Source organism: Anopheles marshallii, chromosome 2, assembly GCF_943734725.1.
Source record: "Anopheles marshallii chromosome 2, idAnoMarsDA_429_01, whole genome shotgun sequence".
Classification (NCBI taxonomy): domain Eukaryota; kingdom Metazoa; phylum Arthropoda; class Insecta; order Diptera; family Culicidae; genus Anopheles; species Anopheles marshallii.
This window is the reverse complement of record NC_071326.1, coordinates 7,879,906-7,900,694: the sequence shown is the minus strand read 5'-3', so window position 1 is coordinate 7,900,694 and position 20,789 is coordinate 7,879,906. Positions and strand designations below refer to the sequence as shown.

General features: G+C 43.5%; 1 protein-coding gene across 1 annotated transcript; it reads right to left on the bottom strand.

The window, feature by feature from the left end:
• Positions 1–1,189: 1,189 nt before the first annotated feature.
• On the bottom strand, positions 1,190–14,145 carry LOC128708286 (uncharacterized). Its single transcript, XM_053803255.1, has 9 exons — positions 13,216–14,145; positions 12,709–12,851; positions 11,377–11,552; positions 11,015–11,180; positions 9,985–10,084; positions 6,953–7,468; positions 4,803–5,015; positions 3,465–3,913; positions 1,190–1,223 (listed from the first exon to the last, which is right to left on the bottom strand). Exons 1-9 carry the CDS (start codon positions 14,143–14,145, stop codon positions 1,190–1,192), a joined length of 2,727 nt encoding a protein of 908 aa, XP_053659230.1.
• Positions 14,146–20,789: the final 6,644 nt, after the last annotated feature.

Genomic DNA, 20,789 nt, shown 5'->3' with positions numbered 1-20,789 from the left:
TGCTCGGTGTGTACTAATTTCGAAACACCTTCTATGGCACCAACGGGGGATCTTTTTGTTTAGCTGAATGTAATTTTTAAATAGTACTAACTTAGCTTACCTTACCTACTACCTTACGCAAAATGTTTTAATTTGCCTATTTAAAAGAGCGGGAGTAACACGCGTCACATATAACTGCCGCCTGCTTTCACACCGAGCGTGCTCTGCTTGTTCGCACTGTTTATGCTGTTTTTACTATATTTTTTCGCTTGATTTTAGCCTACCGCATCACCGGGATCACAAAGGAACGTACGCCAAGGCAGACGCAAATGCACACACACACACAGACGCGCGCGCGTACGCATATGGAGCGCATTAGAATTCAAATCGTTCAACTGGAAGGATGCTTATATTTGACCACACACGGACGCTGTAGTGTCACTGCTTTAGAAACGATACTGTACCGTGCTGGCATTCTATCACTCGAACCACTATTTGCCGCTACATGCTACTGGGAACGTAGTAGAACGCATTACCTTCGGATGTTTACACACTTCGCTAGAGCACACAGTACACGCTTTCCACGTGCGAATGCGTGTGAGTGTGCGGACCCACACACTGTTGGTCCTTACTGGGTCAGGGAGGGCGAGCTTGTAGCTCTTCTACTCGAGTGTGCATGTGTGTGCGCGGGACGACGTCTTATCTAAATATCTTCACAATCACAATCGTTGCTATCGGTTGTTTCCGTGCCGCGGTAAAACCGTACGCCCTGCTCCCGATCGTACGTGATGCGGGAGCGTTGTTGGCGCTTTTTCGAGCTGCTGCTAGAACCGGCACCCTCCAGGTCGACGGTACGCGAACCGCTCCCACCCGCGGTAATGCTGTGCAACCGGTTAACGACGGTGCATTTGACCGATGCGGTGGTGGAACCACCAGTGGGCGGTAGGCCACCCCCGCCCGGACCTGGCCCACTGACCGACGAACCAGACGTGGTCGCGGTACTGCCGAGCGTCGTGGTCGTGGTGCTAGTGCTGGTGGTGGTGGCGCCGACACCGACGGCCATCCGCAAACTTCCACTGCCGGGCCGGGTTAGCTGGGGACCGATTTCGTCGAGCGATTCGTTTGCTGTGGGCTGCTGTCCCGCACGGGTGGCGTTCGGGCGCGATTTGCGCCACCGATCGCCGAACAGCTGCTCCAGGTAATACCGTAGTCAGATTTTAGTTACCGTCGGTGCGTTCAGAAGTCTTGTTTAAGAAGAATGGGTGTACAAAAAATAGAAAGACAGAGAGGAAAACGTTACATTTCACATCAGTGGTGTTTGAAACGAAATTGCGTAAAGAAGCAGAATTGAAGAAAAAATAAAACAAAACATATTGTTTGGTAACATATAACACAACTAGTCAGCTGATTAGCGCACGTACATTACAAAGCGGAACCAAGCGTACGGATGTAGTATGTGTAGGTTGAGTTAGGTATGGTTTTTGGAGCGTGATGTGTGAATGTTGCGGCAAACACGCGCTAGAAGCACAACTCTATGATACGTACTATATTGTATAAAAGGAGCTTAGCACAATGAGCGTCGTTTGGCAGATGGTGTACATCCTACTTCATACATCGAGTGTGTGTGTTTTGCTCCATTTGCAAAGCATCTACTAAGTTGGGAGATGCGTCGGCACTATGAATTATCGCCATCTTTCCGTTACCCATTGCGGGAGCATCAAAAAAGAGGTAATCGTTTGTGTTTTTAATGTACAGGTTGAAGACTTCCTTCAACTGCATCAATTGTTGGAAAGATACGTGATCGTTGCGTTAAGCTGGTAACGCAATCGTTACGGTTACGGTTACTTATACTTATAGAACAAACTAGGCAACGGATAACGCCCGGTAACGGGCTACGTTACGGATTATTTTAGTGTAACAATTTTGCAAGTAGAACTAAGCAACGCATCCCCAAGCATGCTACTACCTTCGACTGGAAGGCACACTGCGATCGGTGCTACTACCTCTTGCCGGTACGGACGGTGCTGGTGACGGGATTTATCGTGCGTGAACGCTTTCCGAGCGTTCGGAGGATGCTGCGACCCAACGTTTGGGCGCGACTAATGTGTCATAAGCGCAACGCTAGGGATCACGCTTCCTGATAGAGTTGCTGGGCCTGCTTGGCCGGTTGGTGCTGGACGAACTTGTTCGAGCGGGTGCATTTGTATCTCGAAAAGAAGGGCGGAAAAATGAAGATAGGAAGAGCGGAGGGTAAATGTGTTGGAATGTTGGGAGGTCACTGGTGTATGGTAACGTTTAACAGTCTTTGTGATGTGATTATGGTGTTTAAATTTTCAAAAAGAAAAACGACTAGGCGGAAAGAGTTTGTAGAGTTCATTGAGAGGGCTGACATAAGATGGTGAATTTGTGTATTTCTGTTTGTAATGATGGATATTCATCATGTCTCGTAGGGTCACTACATGCAAAGGGACAGTTTATTGCATTTTTGGTTATAGAGTAGCCTCAGAGTTTTTGTTTCGATCTTTAAAGCCAGTTTAAGTATCTAAACTACCAGATTCTATAGCCAATTAATTTACAAGCATTGCGATAGTACGAGACGCTAGAACAACATGTTGAGTATTTTGCATACAGGAAGTCCCCGAGAAATTCGCGTATCTTGTTAATATTCGTATAGGTCTTGAATTCGCATCGGTCGCATAATTCTTGAAAGTTATTGAGTCGTCATGCTTTGCTCTTGAAAGTTGTAGAGTCGACTTAACTCATTCGTGTCAAAGTTCAAATCAGCGGATTCGCTTATGTCAGATATCTTGTATCTCAAGGGCTATCTGTAGAGGGGCTTTTAATTTGATCAAACTTTCTTGGATAACATTACCCATTCTTAACTACCCGGTCTCATTTTTAGAACCAAATTTAAACAACTACCGTGCTACAACGGTTTACCATGAACCAATCTATTCGCAGTCATCATTACTCGCATCATGCAGGGTTAATTGTGACCCACCGGTAGCATTAAGTTATGTTCTGTTTCGTTTAACGACAAGCGATCATCAAGTCCTACACGGGGAGTGTGCATCCATCACAGCAAAAGGGGAAAGGGTCTCTACCTATGGTCTAGCCCTCGCTAGGAAGTACATTATTGTCGAAAGTGTTCATGCTATAGATTAAGGCTTCAAGGGAACGCTCGCAATGGTCATAAATTTGTGTCGAATAGTGTTGGGACTACCAAACTCTATACCCGGATGTTCGGTGCGAGCAGAACGTGTGGGATTGTGTAATCGGTGTACTTGTGCTTGATGCTTTCACTTCGAACTTGGAAACACATAACCACACAAACACACTCGAATGGGGACGCCCGGGGCGTTGGGTGGAACAGGGTGCAGTTGAACGTAAACGACAGGACGATACGAGTAGAGTGGGGGGAAGGGGGGATGGTAGAGGGTTATGGGTTTTGGGTGGACGTCATGCAAACAGGCACTTCCGCTTACCTGTAGGTGGGCACCTTGGCGTCGAATTCGCACAGCTCGTAGTTGTTATTACCGTTTATTGTCTTGGTCGTGCCGGTCGTGGCGGCGGACAGCAGCGATGGGCCGTTGTTGTCCTCCACCAGCAGGGCACAGTTGGAGTTGGTATCCGACTCACAGCCACCGGCACCACCGCCTGCCGGTACACCGGTACCGCCGCTCGTAGCGCCACCACTTCCACCCGCCAGCGAGGACTGGCCGCAGATGTGCTGTTGCTGCTGCTCGTTGATGCACGTGTACAGTTGCTTGTGTTTGAGCAGCTGCTTGGGTGTGTTTTCCTGCGTCAGCAACGATTCCCGTTCGCTTTCCGCCGAACCGACACGTGTCCTTTCGCGGTCCCGGTTGCCTACCTTCGGTTCCGCATGGATGCCACCATTGACCGATGTACTCGTCACTTGCTGCAACAAGGTAAACTGTAGCCCACAAATACACACACATAGACACATACACACACACACACGCACACACGCACAAGTAATTCAAAGTATAAAGATGATTCCGGGACATTTAAAACCGAAACCGGAAGTAAAGTTGAATATTTAAGAAAGAGGTTTTTTTTAATTGCGTTAACAACCCATCAGATGGCGCGGTTTGGTGAACATTTGGCATCGGTGCAGGGTAGCAGGGTAGTTTGGTGTAGTGTGCATCGGCGGTGTCATCATTTTTGGTATCGGCCAGTGGGTTCAGTTGCGCAGCGGTAGTTGCACGGTTTTAGTGGTTAGTGTTAGCGATTTAAATTTATTGTTGTTGCAAATGTTGAATGTTGTTGCGTTTATTGTTGTTTAAGGGTGAATTGTTGTTGAGGTTTAAGAAAAGTGCGTGCAATCAGATTTGCGTGCAGGTGTGTTGGCGCATTCCGTAAGGACATTCCACACATTGGTTGTGCCGTGTTCGATGCGCGTGCGTGCCCGAGTCGTCGAGGAAGAGAAACAATGGTAAAAAGGTGAAATCAATCACACGTTATCTCATCAACGCATTATGCAGGTAATTGTAAGGCTTTTACTTCCATTGCCATGTAGCTTAGAAGTAGTTGTTGTCCAGTTTCTTTTTGATTGTATTGTGATTTGAGGTTTAATGATATTACTATTTTATTCATAATCATATCAAATTTCACTACTTTAAATCAAAATATGCTAAAGATAAATGGTTTTTTGAATAATGTTTGCCTATACTGAGCATAAATTCTTCGAGAGACTATTGTTTACTATTATCCGAAGAAGATTTTGCTGTGTGTGTTTTTTTTTGCTAAGCTTTGCATGTTAGGATTATTGTGCAAAACTTTGGTTTATTAACCATTCCTACCTGTTGGATCTGCTGCTGATCACAGTCGACCCCGTTCAGGATCGCGCCGGCCATTTCCGTTTGCAGCAACTTAATCTTCTGGATCATTTCCTTGATCTCGTACCGTAAAATGCCGAGAAAGCACAGCTTCAGGAACGCTATCACGCAGTAACCGAGCACGAACAGTATGTCGGCTGTGTGTCGCAGCCAGGAGACGATCCGATCCGCACAACCCTACGCAAAAGGATTTGGTGAGGAAGGATGTTATTGAAATTTCTGGAGACGTTCCTGTATGTGATTAAATCTAGATGTTTCGCTTCATATGCGGTGTAATGGACATTTTTTAATGTTATATCAAACAGGGTAATGGGAAAGATGAAGTATGTTGAAATCCCTGTTAGAACTATGTGTCTATTTGCATTTCTGAAGCAAGAAATTCCCTTTATATTCACAACGAAAATGTCCTTCAACAATACGGAATCCATTTATTTTTGGCTCGTTGGTTTTTATCCGTTGAGGTACCCAGGGAGTAATTTTTCACCTCTTGTTTTATGCTTAGTCTTGTTTTTCTCAATCAAAAGGAGACGTTTTTTTTATGCTTAGTTCAACATTTTTGAACCGTTGCATAAATGTGCGCAACCAAATGCTTCTCATTGTTTTGATAGTTATAAAAACACTCGACCAGTGCGATGAAAGGTAAACCCATTGGAATTCTCAGTTATTGATGGTCTTTTGAGGACATGCCATTTCCGTTTGGAATTGAATTCATCCGCCCAATGCGCACACGCGTTTCACCATACGGCGCACACGTTTGATTATAATGTATCGAAATGGTGCGAATGTGCTACACCTCATACGCACCAGAAGTAGAATCGCCTGTGCATATTTGTTGTCGATGGTCCGAGCTTTGGCATACCGATCAGGTAGCGAAACGAGGTGATGAATGGTCTTGCTGGCCACCTCTGGTGCTAGTTGGTTTGCCACGGTACTCCCAGCGCCAGGGTACCAGTTTTGGTTTGCCAGGCAGCTCTATTTTGGCGGGTTCAACAAGGAGCGGTTTAATTAAAAGCAAACACTGCGCTCGGCAAAAGCGATCGCGAACAAAAGCTCGGGGGTGGCAAATGAAAATATGTTAAAGCAAAACAAAACAAAAACAGCATATCAACAAACGAAATAAATCGAACCCGCTGCTCCATGACGCTCCATTGTATAGCTGGAGAGTCGTAAAAGAAAGTTGTAGCCGCCGCAGCCGTTCTGATGTTGACGATGGCCGAAGGAAACAGCCATTCGTCATGGATCGAATAAATGGGATGGCGAATAGTAGTTTTTCCGCTTTTCTGCATCACCGGAAAGCGCAATAAATTGCATCTGACGTTGCTTGTCGGTCTTCACTCCCGTCCCCTACGAGCCGTACGGTTTTCATCGATCCGTGATTTCCGGCATTCCCGTAGAGTTGCAATTGTTTGAGTTTGTGGTGCACATTTCTCACCATCCAGGGGACCCGGTTGTACGGTGTATGCGAGTGCATTTTCGCTGGCCTTATTTTATGTGCCATTTGTTGCAGCTTAATAGTATTCTTTGCGCACGTTTTTTTTTTAGGTCACTCTCCAACCCAAGGCAGTGAAAAAGCCATTCATTTCGTGACGTTGCGCCCGTCTGTCATTCTTTTGTTTTTGCAAGTTTGAGTTGGTGAAGCTTTTTTGATCGAATCAACTCGAATAGAATCGATATGAGGTAGAGCTATGGCGTCAAAACGTTTTTCTGATATTACACTAAATTTAGAGCACAGCTACCTAATTAAACCTCCATTTTTTAAAATTCCAACATTATAATTAAAATTTAATATTGTTATGTTATATCAGGCATTATCACACTACAGACTAGCTTTATCGGGAGTACTGTTTGAAAGTAAAAACTTAAAAATATGTAGCTTGTAGTTTGACAACCCTGTTCTCCATCCCAATGTTTGACGCAGATTTGTGGGTGGGTAAAACGTGCCAAATTGGACGTGACTTTCAATTATGACATTTTGTTTCATTTCATCAATCGTTCCGGAAGAAGTCGTCGTTCTTGCAAGTTGGAAATGCCTCCCGGGGTGCATCTAACTGGTGAAGGTCCACCGTTGCCTGGAGGTCATTTTAATAGGATCGCATCGCTAATTATCATCTTACCTGCGGATACACGGCCCGGCACGTAACGATCGTTTTGATTTCTTCCGTTTCGCCACCGGAAACGGCACTGGCACCGGGTGTACCGCCGGAACTGCTTCCGGTCGTGGAGCTATAGCTGCTAGTGCCGTGGTTAGTGCTGACGCCGAAGGTACTGCTACTATCACTGGTGCTGGTGCTACTGACCGCCCCTTGACCGGTTACCGAAGCATCGTCCACGACCCGTACACCGGTCTGCAGTGGTACGGTGCTCGTTCCGCTCGTGCTGCTTCCACTGCTCGGGGCCGTTATTAGGCTCCAGGAGTCACTGAGCTCGCTAAAGTTCCGGCCCATCAGCAGCGTATCCTTTATCGTGCTGGCGGCTAGTTCGGTTGCCGCAGCGACGGCTGCTGTTGGGTCCTCTCCGCCGCGAAACACGATCGCGGAAGCGAGCGGACGCCGTCCTATGCTGATTTGCTCCGTGATGTCGGATGTGCAGCAGGACGTCGGATAGGTGCGGTTAGCGTTGAGTGCAAAATCCTGCAAAGAAACAATCAACAGCGGGTGACGTTTTGCCGTCAGGAATTATGCCATTAAGTGGAAGTTTGGAAATTGGGACAATCTGTCAGGAGTGAGATAATGAATGATATCCTCACGCTGTGCGTTAGTTTCATACAAACCCTACAGAGAAAGTGAGCACTTTTACTCATCCCATTAGTCTATGTTTTCTTCCACGTTAAGCTAAGGACCATAATTACTACATGTGGCAACATGTTGCTGCCGATTACACAACGTTGTTTTAATTGCTTCTTGGAAGTATGTCAGATTATTGCTTCGCGCTGATACGAATTTCAGGTTAATAACTAATATCCCTGTGCTGCTGTCCATTCTTCAAAGAGAAAAGGAGGATTATTTCCATGTCTAGGCTTTGGCGTCCGTCGCAGCTTTTTAATTCCTGAAAATATTCCTGAAATTAGCTTTGTTTGAAGGTAAGCTAGAATTCGTTAGAGTAATCTGGTTGGTTTGACTTTTGGCTCAAAATTTCTTAGGAAGTTAATTAGCTGCATAATACACATTCAATGTGTAAGTAAAGCTCAATGATGGCCTCTTTACTAGAGCTTGGATCAGTAACATCACTTACACACCCCATAACACTGTGGTAACGGAAGGATTAAAAGGTGGCATAAAAATAATCCTCACTGTAATGGATTACAAGCTCACTGGACTTGTGCACATTAGTCCATTTATGTAGAAATGTGTTGCGAAAAAGGAGACGATTTCCGAAAACACACTCCCGCACTTGCTCCTACCGGCAAATACCCGTTCCCAATGATGCTCTTTCAATCAGACCTGTGTTTACAATGTGATCGGTTAAGTTGGAGCTACATGCAAAAGGATTAAGCGCGGTTTTCCTGTAAATCCGTTTTTAACACATCCTTCCGGATCACGTTTTGCACACGAATGCAAAACCGGAAGCGATTCGTGTGCGTTGTGATTTTCCACTCTGTAATCGACCACTTCGGCCAATCGTCTCGGGTTTAGCAAAAAACGGATTGGAATTTGTTCAATGATAGGAAAAAAAAGGAGATTGCTCTGAGCCGATGTTTAGAAAGTGCACATTTCGCATGGATATGGGTACATGGAGGGGTCTCGTTAGAAAGAAGAAACGCACGTCCAGATTACACGTGGCTGGTTATCGGGATTAAATGGGGGGTATCGTATGTTCAGCTTTGTGGTTGTATCGAAACACACGAATAGACAGATTATAAAATGGTGCTCAACTGCAGAGGTCGAATGCTGCTGGCATACCACATTGTAGCTGTTAAATCCTGCCGCTCAGAGTGGCAATCGATAGAACTTTAATTTGAGAATTGAAAATGCTGTGAACTTCCTACTCCGGTCCTGCAGTTCACCCATTGCTTCGGTGTTGATTACACATTTTAGCTTATCTTGTTTTAATTGAAACACTCTTTCGCATTACCGTATCACTTTTCGGCGAACAAAACATGCCGGCAATGGCAAAGCAATGCTGTTTGCAATCGGATGACTTGGGTGCATAATTAAATTTTACTTGCGGCGATGCACCATACCAGCTGCAGAATGGCATTATCGTGCGAATAGTTCATTTTACGTTTTGTGCCAGCTAAGAGAGAGAGAGAGATGCAATCTGGTGGATATTTAGCAACATTCGCTTATTTTATGTCCCTTGGTGGAGACTCTCGTTGAACTTTTGGGCATGAGTTTAATCATGAGTTTTTTTCTATTAATTTCTGATAAGTTTTTGCATGTACTCAAATTCTCTTCTTCGTTTTATAGTGATGGGATTTCGAAAAGATACAAATGACTTTCATGTTTCTAACCAAGACTTCTAGTTAACTGCACGAAATGATTCAGAGAATTTTTCTGGCTAAAGCCAGAAAAAAATATTAAAATTTGCTCTTCTTCAAGTTTGAATCGCAACATAAAAGACAAGTTTTTGTTCGTCTTTTTCAACTCCAAGACACAGCAAAATTGAATTCCCATCAGATGAAACTATTCACCGACTTTCGAGTCGTCTTCTTCTCCAGATGTGCCGAAAGTTACACATCTCCTTGCATGAATCGTAATGGTATGTAAATTGATTTACAAGAAACTTTCCCGAACGTACGGCACGGTGTTGTTGGAATCTAAAAATAAGCTTTAATTGTGGCAAGAAACAAATCACAGGCGGCTTTGAACTTAGCCTATGGGTGCTGCACCGTGCCACGGTGGCCGAATATATCTGCATCTAGATTAAGAGCTTACAAGCATTCACAAATCCAACGGACTAAAATAACTCACAACCTCACATCCGGATCACCCCTTTGCTGTATGTTGTGGAGGTTTTTTTCTCACTTTTCTCGTTCGGTTCGTGCTCGAAATTCATACATGTTTTACGTAATCGTCTCCCGGCTCGTCCGGAAGCCACGAACAACCGACACCGAAAATAATACGATCCCAATCTTTACCCGACCGCAGACCCCACAAACCCACCAAGCACGGGGAACGGAAAACCTCCGAGGCCGAGTTATACTTACTTGCGGTCCGGTGACTCCGCAGCATCGGCCCTCGTTCTGCAACCGGTCCCACAGCTCCGTCAGTTCGGGCGAATTTCCATATTCATGCGCTAGGCGGTATCTGGAATGATAAAAGCGAGTGCATCAAGTGTACGGTACGTAACGCAACGGAAAGTTACTGCTAACTTATGTGTCCTCCGTATACCATCTGCCCTTACCAGTAGGGGCAGCGGGGCAAAGGCATGAAGACGCGGTATGAAATGTGAATACGGAAAAGCGATGAGCAATATGTTCAACGAATTTCCTGGTACTAAAATTAATGCAACCCGAACGCACCAACCAAAGCCAAAGCGCTGGCGCCTTCAATTTGATACTTTTACGCGTAGAACGCGAAAGGAAACCGTGTTCCCGGTGTGTATGTTTTTTTTATCTCTTCTTGCTACGCGGTACCGAGAAGTACCGAAAATGTTTTGGGCCGTGTTGCAGAAAGTTCACTGAGCACGGATGCGGCGGCGGCCTTTTTTCGCGAACAGTAAAACTTTTTGCGTTTTGTAATCGGTTTTGCGTATTTTTAGGCATAAAACAGCTGCCGCTCTTGGTGGTTGATATGTTTGCCGCAAACCGCAAAGTGTCGTGTTACCTAGGGAACATAAATACGGACATAAATGTCTCTGGTTTGAAAGGATCTTGGGTTACCGGTTTTGTGCAAGGGAACAAATAAAAGGGGGCGATCTTCTGAAAACTGGAAAGATAGTACTGGCTGTTCTTGTGGTATAACAGTCAACGATGTGTTTGAAATCTCTTAATGCTTGAACAAACAAGTGACATTATTTATTTAAAATGAAATTCATGAAAAACAATCTATTCATAAGTTTGGTTCATTTTTCAAGCATTAAGATTTTCCGAAGTCGTTGTAGTTGCACATAGAAACATTTACTTAATTCAAGCCATTTAATCTAATTTTTTGAGTTCTACATTAAAGCGTCGTTGGAAACATGTTTCAATTGTTTTTTGTTTTGTTTAACAGTTTGTAAAAATGGTCTCAAATTACCTTAGCATGGGTTGCAGATCGTGCATGACCTTCTCGAATTTGAACATCCAAAAAATGCCTAACATTGCGTCCCCTATCAACAACACGAGTAAAAGTAACCAGTAAGCGTTTAACAATTTCTCCGACAGTCTTAAGGCACCGAGACACCCTATCAGTTGTAGGAAACCTGCAAAGAAAGAGCACACGTAGCAACACAACATTCAGTATACAACTCCGGACGATTGTGGCGGGAACGGCAGTAGGGGTAAGGGATGCAAAACTTTATTTGCACATCAGTTTGATTGTCCTGATGTTAGGGCGAAAGGTCTATTCGGGCATTCGGGGTTGTCTCCACCGTTCAATCCCGAATTACCGTTGCGTACCTGATTGCACCAGCAGAGCTAAGTAAGCATAAATGAAACTGGGCTGCGTCAGACTTAATCCGTTCACCAGCAGGCGCTTGTAGTCGGAGAGTAGAATCTTACCAGCAACGCCACAGAATACGATGACTGCCATCAGGAGCACAGCGTTGCATGTGTATATCCACAATCTGTAGTACCTGTGATGTTGGGGAAAGGATGAATTCGCATGACAATTAGTACGGGGGAGCGAGTCCCTTTCGACTAAGTTCGAATCGAACAATGTTATTGAAGCAGGGATAGTGTGTAATTGATAAAAGTTTTTCGTTTGGTATACCTACACGGAGGAAACCTTAGTGCTAAGTGTTTGGCCTTATATACATTATGAGTCTTGAAATTTCTTACTACTGTTGGATGTTTTGGATGTTTGCCCCAATTCAAAAAAAAAAAAAAACCAGAGCACAGTTGAAATAATGTATTTAGAGTAGAAATATCCAGTTTTAGAATTGTTTTCATTTTTTCAGATTTTCATTAAATTTCTCCACGCATCCATGGTCTGTAAACAATCGCAATTTGTTTACGGTTCCATGTGTTCCGCGATAAATCAACCTATGGTTTGGCAGATTGTCAATAATCATTGTTAACGCAATTCATTCACCGTATCATCTGCAAAACATTGCATTATAATATGGCACACCACCCACATTAAAGTGAACCACGTTCGATTTTGTGACTTCCGTGGGGGCTTTTACTTTTTTTGCGCCGAAAAGAATAAATACAACCCGCACGCAAATCCAATTCGGAAAAGCGATTCGTACGCGGCGGGCAGCAGGCCAGACACACAATAATCGTATATTATTGGCTGGGTGAACAGCTTGCCTGCCAGCAACGTTGATGCTCGCCCAGTGTTTGCAGTAAACAATGGGCCGCACGGATGTGCCTTGTACCTAGAACCGATAGCATTGTGTGTTTGTTCTATGATCTAACATTGTATTTTTGTGTTTTTTGTTCGAAAGGCACTATTTAATTGCCGTTTTCCGTGGTGCATGTTTTGTGCGCCCACCGAAACGCTACGAGTTTTGATGAGATTTTAATCAACTCCAATGCAATCATGTTCCTGGCGTACGCCGTGCTAGTGGCGGCTAACAATTGCATGTATAGCGAATGGATATTTTGATGATATAATTGTTTTGCTATCCATAACAAAATGGAATCAATGAATAAATTTAAATCCGTAAAAAAACACATGTTCTACGGTTACTTAATACGTCAGCTTAATGCAACCATGTTATATCGTTGTTTTCGAAGGTGGAATTTGTAGTGGTGTGTTTTGGGGTTTGATCGAGTGCTACTTACCGCATGGCCTTAACGTCCGGCGAGTTACTCTGTAGCCCGGCGGGGGTCATAGGACTCATAGGGTTCGAGTTGGTAATTTTATTGGTAACTTTAACTGGTGCAGGCACTGGGCTAAGGTCGTTCAGTATCGTTGCCACAGGTACCTGTGAGGGAATGAGAGGTTAATCAAGTTGCTCTATTTCGCACAAAATAAAGCTCATGTAATTGAACAGAATCGGTTAACATTTAATTATTTTACAAAACACTGGGCGTCTCCATTAAAGGATGCTTCGAATTGCATTAATTATCATATTGATTAAGGGATTCTATTTGGCAAAAAAATTCTTGTAAAATTAGTGTTCCCCGTACATTTGTAGACGACTTAAAAAGATAACAATAGACAATTTTTTTTAAGTCTAATGAATAATTTTGAAATCCACCAGGCGCCTCCATAAATGTGAAAGATTCTACCGTGACTCTATTGTGTACGTAAAACGGTTGATCATTCGGCTGGTGTGGGATTCTTACCTGAACAGTTGGCGGCTTCCGAAAGTTGTTCAGTTCGGGTAGCAGAAATTTCGATTTACCCTTATCGTTGGCGTCTGTCTGTTGATTCACGTTAAGATTGCTGGCGTTATTGCTCTGCTGTTGCTGTTCGGGCGGGGCAATCGAGCAAGCTGTTGTCGTCGCGGTCGTCGTCGGTTCTGGTGTGGTGGTGGACGTCGTTGCCGTTGTCGTCTTCACTACGGCTTCAGCCGTCAGCGCCCTGATCGTCGGTCGAACAGACGCAGTGAGCACCAGCTCGGTGTGGATTTTGTGCGCTGGTACGACCTGCGGTTTGGCGAACTCTACCGACAGTTTCCGTATGTCCGCTGGCAGTCGGTATCCGTGCGGTTGCGAGATGGTGCACAGTGTTACCGGAGCTGTCGACGCGGTGTCTTGATCGATAATGATGGTTGCTGGTACGACGGTTCTCAGCAGTGGCACAGTTTTATCGATCTTCTCCGTCACCCGGTTGTGGATGCTGTTGCAGTTCCGATCGATGTTGATATTTTTCGATCGCTGGTGCTCGTTGCCGATGGCGATCCCCTTCGTTTCAGAAGCGATACTACTGTTGTTGCTGCTGCTGACTAGAAGGCAGTTGTTGTTGTGCTTCGCGTTGTTGTAGTCGTTCTTGGCGTTGTCCTTGCTGTTGCGTCTGTTGTTGTGGTGTTTATTGCTGCTGCTACTACTGATGATGCTGCTGACCGTGGTCGTCCCGTTTCGCGGGTGTGCCGAACGTTGCTGGTCTGTCTGGTCCGCTAACTGCTGCTGCTGATTGGGAGTAGTCCGAGGTTTTCGGTGCTTTCGGTTGCTGATGTTGCGTATGAGTTGATTGATGTTGATTGCCTTGTGGACCGTTTCGGCGTGCCGTTCACGAACGGTGGTTGTTGTGCGAACTGACAGCATCACAAACATAGCCCGTCGGTTTACAATTCCAGCACGTTGGCATAATATGCAATGGGTGTGATTGGTTGTTTAAAAGTGTGTGTGTGTGTGTGTTTCGATGGTTTCGACTAAATATTTTACTCTATATCGCGCACACAAAACAATACGATTACTAGTGATCTTGCGTGACTTAACTGACAATAAATGCCCCTTTTGGGCATATATTTCACACCTAGCTAGTTGCGTTTTGCACTTTGTTTCTCTTTATACTATACACGTTTCAATTCAAATTGCACTGCACTTCACTACAAGTGTTCCAACACACACAGCCACAGCCTGTCCGCTATAACTACTAAATACTACACCATCGAAGTGACTTCACTTTAACTAATCATCAGCACGCTTTATGACACTTTGTTCGTTTGCAAGTTGCACGCTTAAACAGTTGACAATGGTTTGCGCAGCATAGTACTCGTATGTTTATGTCTCACTGTATCTCGCTTTGCGTTCGTTGGCTGGCCGGTTTCTGGCGACAGTGACACTAATGGTGGCTCTCTGTTGGCTCGTTGTGAAGTTTTCGTTAGGATAGCTTTCCCTTCCCAAGTATGGTGCTGATACAGTAGTAATAGTAGTAGTAGTAATAGTGGTGGTAGTTGTAATAGTAGTAGCTGCTTGTAGTGGCTTTTAGTGTATGCTGCTCTGTGTGTGTATCGAGTTGAGTTCTAGTCAGCAGTTTCGGTATAGAGTAGCGGAGATCTGAGCTGTGTTTGAAGATTGTGTTTAGTTTGCGCTGGACCAGTAGAACTTCAGCTTTCTCCCGAATCAGCTACGCTTTTGTACGAAACACGTCCAGACAGCAGTTGACCAGTGTGTTTGTGTATGTACGTAGAAGATGTAAACGTTCTTTAGGTTTTCTTTTTGCTCATCCAGAACCCAGATAGAACCGATACTCCGCTGTGTGGTATCAGGTAGAGTAAGGTGTGTGCTCGGCGATGGGGAAACAATCTTTAGCCATAAAATCTACACGTCTCTTTTCCAGCAAGCTTTTCTACTCAATCCAGAATCGGTAAAGCCGGCAGGAACACAACGCGAGAAATTGACGGTAGAGCGACGTGAGCGACAGCTCGAGAGACAGAGATAGAGATAGAAAAACCAAACTCGGGAAGGGATCACAATCCGCCGTGTAGATCTATTCCTTTCATACGCTTCACCGGTTGGTGCCACCGAATGATGTTGCTGGAATTCTATTTAGCTAAATTCTGATCGTATGGCTGTGTGGGACCTTTACGGTATGTGTGCCTGTCGGTAGGTGTGCCTATGTGTGCGATTACTGTGCTCGATGGGTTAATGGTAAAGCCAACACGGTTCACTTTTCCACCGGAATGCTGCTGCCGACGGGTGTTTTTCCTGTTCGCAACTAGTACGGAGGCATTCGCAGCAGGTGAAACCGTGTGGGAAGTTTTTTATCATTGGTTCGCCCGCCCGGCCTGCGCTGTGTCACCCTTTTGATTTCGCTGCACACAATTTAATGACAGTCGCAACGCGTTGGTATTTAATTATTTCCACCTTAAAACAGTGTATGGTGCCGTTGTCCCGAGCTTTATGTTCTGGCGGATGTTTAAGATGGTGTCATTATGTATTTTTTTAGATCCGTACTCTTCGTCACATGCTGCGCTGTACGGCAGGTTGTGGGTTGCTCAAAAGCTTTCGTTAATAACTGAAGTGGCGTTGGCGTTTTGAAAGCGTTCTCACCGGTTGGGTGGGTTTGTCTGTAATTAAATAGGAGAATAAATAAAACCAATAGTTAATGTTTTTGTAAATTTCCTTAATGTGTCCTAAAATAATAAATATATATAAGTTATGGAATAAGCATTCTAAAACAATAAAGTTCAACTCCTCCAGCATTTAGCTAATTCCCAGCGCATTTAAAGAACTTTATACACTCAGTCATTTTTGTGATTTTGTGTGATGGAAAGTTTGCTTTATATATTGAATTGGAAGCGATTCCTTAGGTTAGGGATTCCTTAAAATATAAAAAAATACATTTCCAACGTTGCGCTTTGATTCGGAGCTATGTGAAAAATTCAGACATGAGACTAACTCAAAAATTCGAGTGAACTAGTAAATTGTGTGATGAATGTCTGATGATACTCGTAATTTCCTGACCTTTGGTTGACAGGTCGGCAAGAAATCCTGGGTATCGTATTGTAAAACGTTTTATCGTTATTAAAAATGCATTTAAATATTGACTTTGCATACCTTCGGCTGTAAAGTCGTTTCATGTCAGTATATTGATTCGATAGTTTAACCAGATAGAACTGAAAGCTTCAGCTTCGAGAAAATGCTTTAATTTCGATTTTTTAAAAGCCCCCCTTAAATGCCACTCCGAATTCAATTTCGAAATCCCAATAAAGCTTTTATGCACTGAAGGTTAAAATGTTCAGCTGGCAATTATGCTGTCATGAATAACGAATTAACTCAACTGCGGTTTCTGCACAACATCGGACAATGAATAATTGGCACGATGACTGGATGGAGGTTCCAGCAAAAAATGGCGCGGATAATTTTAATTTGCCGTTCGTCCGATCGTTGCAATTACTTGTACAAATATATTGAACGCTTTAGCAACAATTTTTTTTTTGTTTATCAAAACGTTGACAATAAAATCATGATTTACGAGTTTTCGGAAAAAGCAGCGATAGAGCATGTGAAAACATAAAGCTGTCAAACCGGTACCGGGAATTTCTGGTACTCCACATGCCAGGTCCCGGTAATAGCAGCGCATGTTAATGAAGTTTCAGAAACAAAGCGAAAACAGAAAAAAAATCGTGGCAGGTAATTGTGTTCGCTGTTTTGCACAACCCTATGGTAACCTATGGGTAGCAGTGGCCATTAAAATGTTGCCATTGGCTAGCAACACTTTTTCATTCCCGCCAGCACCATTGCGGGTTTGTGTTTTACACCCGCCAGTTGCTTTTGGATGGCGCTGGAAAAGTTTGAAGGTACAATGCAAATGTTTTCCTATTGGACAGGAACCCCTTACTGTTTATTTGTTTTACTGTTTGAATGCATTTGTTTTGCCAGCGTTGATTTGCATGTGTTGCAATTGTGGTAGGGTTGTTTATTTGTTTGCTTGTTTCTGTTCGATATGCAAAAGTGATGTTAGGTGTGCTAATTATGAGCCAGTGTTTATTTCATATTTCTGCTTTATCAAGCATGATTGTAAAATTTATGTGCTTTGAGGTGCAAATCAAATAATTTGTACATTTTACAAAATTCTTAACTGTACCAAACTATTAGAAAATAGTGTATTTTACGAGTAATTCATTATTTGTTATTCATAAGCTTGATAAGTATTTTTTCCGTAAACTTCCATTGCATTCTTCTTGTCGTTCCGTACAGAGGCATGTAAACGTCCAAGGCAAAAGCTATGTGACAGATAACCGTAAAGTTTAATTTGTCGCTAATGCTTGAACCAGAAGTTGATTGGCTTTGTCTGTTACGTTTTGTTGTGCTTGCCACGTCTTTGCTTTGATGTTGCGTCACCGAGTTCTGTGTGCATCTTCTCAACTTTTACCAAAAGTTGCAAAGGCAAAAAAAAGAAAGCGAATTCGTTACTTTGGTTTCTTTCAGTCAGGTTCGTTACCTTCCTTTTGAAGCTGCTGGCAGAATGAGAATTTGCGTTCATTGTCACAATAGTTGGTGCTAAACTTTCGTGTTGCGTCAAGCATTCTTCGTGCTACTTTCGAAGACTGTTTGAAAAATACATAATAAAGTATTGCAGTGTGAGTTGTAAAAGGGAAAGGAATCTGTACTACGAATTGCTAAAGTAAAATTGTCACAAGTAATTCATACTTTGTTATTCTGTCATGAATATTAAGCATTTATTATTTTGTCTCAGAACAGGCAGGTCGTTCAGCTTTATATCTCCATACGAACGTCAACAGTGGACTCATTGACGTCAATAAGTATCAGAAAATCCTTGTTTACCCATCCATCACTTTCTCAAAGAGCCAAAAAAAAAAAAACAATTTCCAAAGAAATATTCACAATGAAGTATTTTGCCCTCGGCAGTTAAAGTTCCTTTCGAAAAGCCTCAACAACACAGAGATGAAATGTGATATTCACAATTAAAAGAGCACAAATAATGAAAGTTGAGAGGTAGTAGAAAAAAAAAGCAACATTGCCAACGCAAGTACGCAGCGGCAAATCATGGTTGGGCTTGCTTCAACTCTCGCTTAATCACAGCTGCTATCGTTCAATTGTCCAAATTCTTTTGCACAAAATTCATTGCACGAATCGTTCCACTTGAGCAAAGTCATCCATTCGTTAGAAAGGATTTCGATTTTTGTGTCCCTGTGCGTGCTGCTGGAAAAAGGGTAAAGCTCAGTTATTCAGAAATGGATTGACTTACGTCTAGCCGAAAACGTGTTCATTTCCTCACAAAACAGCCATCATCATCATAAACAGCAACAGCAACATCAACAATGGTTAAAGTCTCGAGTGGGTGGCAACTCTGCCTCCCTGCTCTTCACCCGCTGAACGAGTAGCGATATGCAAAATTTGGCAATCATTCAACCGCCGACTAAATGCCATTTCCCGAGAACCAACGATATCCTTCCGTTCCGATTTATTGATGATCTTCCACACATCGTTGCGAAATGAGCTGAAGTTTCTTTCACCTAGCGGAGTACTTTCCTTTCACCGAACGAAAGTGTATTTGCGACCGGATTGATGGAGAATGTTCCAAAATCCCTTTTGGGATCGGATCGATTACGAAAGCGAGTTAAAATATATGTGCCCTTATCAATTTTCCGTCGGGTTGGCAGCTTTCAGTTCGCTCGAATGCCTTCAAGTATATATGTGTGCGTGTGCCGGATTGTTGGCGCCATTTACAGCTGATATTAATTATGCCACAAATTTCATCGTGCATTTCGGATGTCGGTTACCCATACCGGAGGGTACGTATCGAGAGGTCCGTAATTTGGCAAATATGTGGCAGATTTATGTGTCGCACGTGTGTCTCCCGGTTGCTTCCGCCTGGGAAGCTATGGAAACATAAACCCCTAGTGGAGGAGTAGAAACGAAGAGAAAGAGCACTGTACCGGAAGGCACTAAATTTGCCTGCATGAAATTTAAATGTCGAATAAATCGACCATAAGGAATCATTGCCAGATTTGGAATTTGGAGGGTGCCTAGCAGTCTGGTGAGTGATGTACAATTGCTTTGACATAAATAAAAGGTGAACTGAACGGTACTGGTTCGATGGCCTCATATTTCAAGTTCGCATGTGTTACCCCTGGGGATTGTAATTGAAGCGGGGGGGTGTAGTACACTCGAAGCCATCAGTTTCGTCAATGGTGTGTGGGTGGGTAGTTATTGAAAAGGTCCATCGATTTGAACTTCGTTTTTAATGGTAATTTCTTTATTCGTGGCCTTTTCGGGGGAGTTGCCGAATGCACTGATTTATTGTTCGGTGGGTGAACTTTCCACTCTCAGTGGGGTAATCTCGGTTTTTTCGTTTCTCTTTTCATTTGATAGCATTTCTTCCATTGTTCCAGAATAAATTACAGCCCAAGTGAGTTGCCTTTTTTAACACTTACGGTATTATTGACGATATGTCTAATATGAGGCCTTAAAAGGCTTTTAATCCCTTTTGGTGGTAGGGTATTCCAACAGAAACATGAATGTTTTAGGTGGCATGTACTTACAAAATTCTTTTTGAGCTTCTTATTGATGTTTGCTACATCTGTATCTGATGTCTAGAAACAATATCTCACATTGATAATTAATTAGTTAAACTGATTATAAGTAGAAAATATAACCTCAATAGCCAAGAAGGATAAATATACATACTAACATTTGTTCTACTTTCAATAACAACCTGTCTCCTTGCTGTAATCAATTGCCCAACAAATGGTTTCCCTTATGCCAATATTGGGAGTTTATCGATTTTCCCACGCAAAACATGGTCTGAAGATGTTCGTTTCCTAGCAGACAGCTTCGTAATTAAAATCTGTCAAAGACACTTCAATAGAAAGCGGGCTTGGTTTCTACAAACCAACCGCTCATTCGCTCTCTGACCAGCTGCCACACCTGGTTGAGGATGATGGCGCTTTGACATTTCGTTGATTGCTGCCTATGTTCGCTCCTCCTGTTGACGGTTCTCCTGAGTTTCTCGAAGATATCTCGAATATCTCCGAGTTGTTCACAATGTCTAGAGTGCCAAGAAGAAGAGTAATGGTACGTTTCATTCCGGCAAAGCCGGGTTCAGGCAGTGGTAAGAACTGGTTCTTCTTAATTTCCGGAACCGTGTCGAAAATGGATCATCACAAACACACACGCACCACTACGCAACCTGTCGTCGATTGTCATTGTTGTTGATGTTGTGCAAGATGCTGACAAGAAAATTGGCCATCCTACATTGGCCGCGTGATGTTGCTATTTGAAGCAAAATGCACAGATACGAGTGGGAGTGTATCAGGAAGGAAAACGTATATAGATACAGATTCCTGGAAAAGAAAAACGTTGCTTGTAAACCACACTTCATATCCAGCAGCTAGAATGGATGGCCCGTCCCGGTGGGGACTTTCCTCGCAGTGGCTCTTGATTGAAAACGTTTTCCCCCTGGGTGACAGAATCAGCTGGTGAGATGTGTTAGGGTAGACTATCAG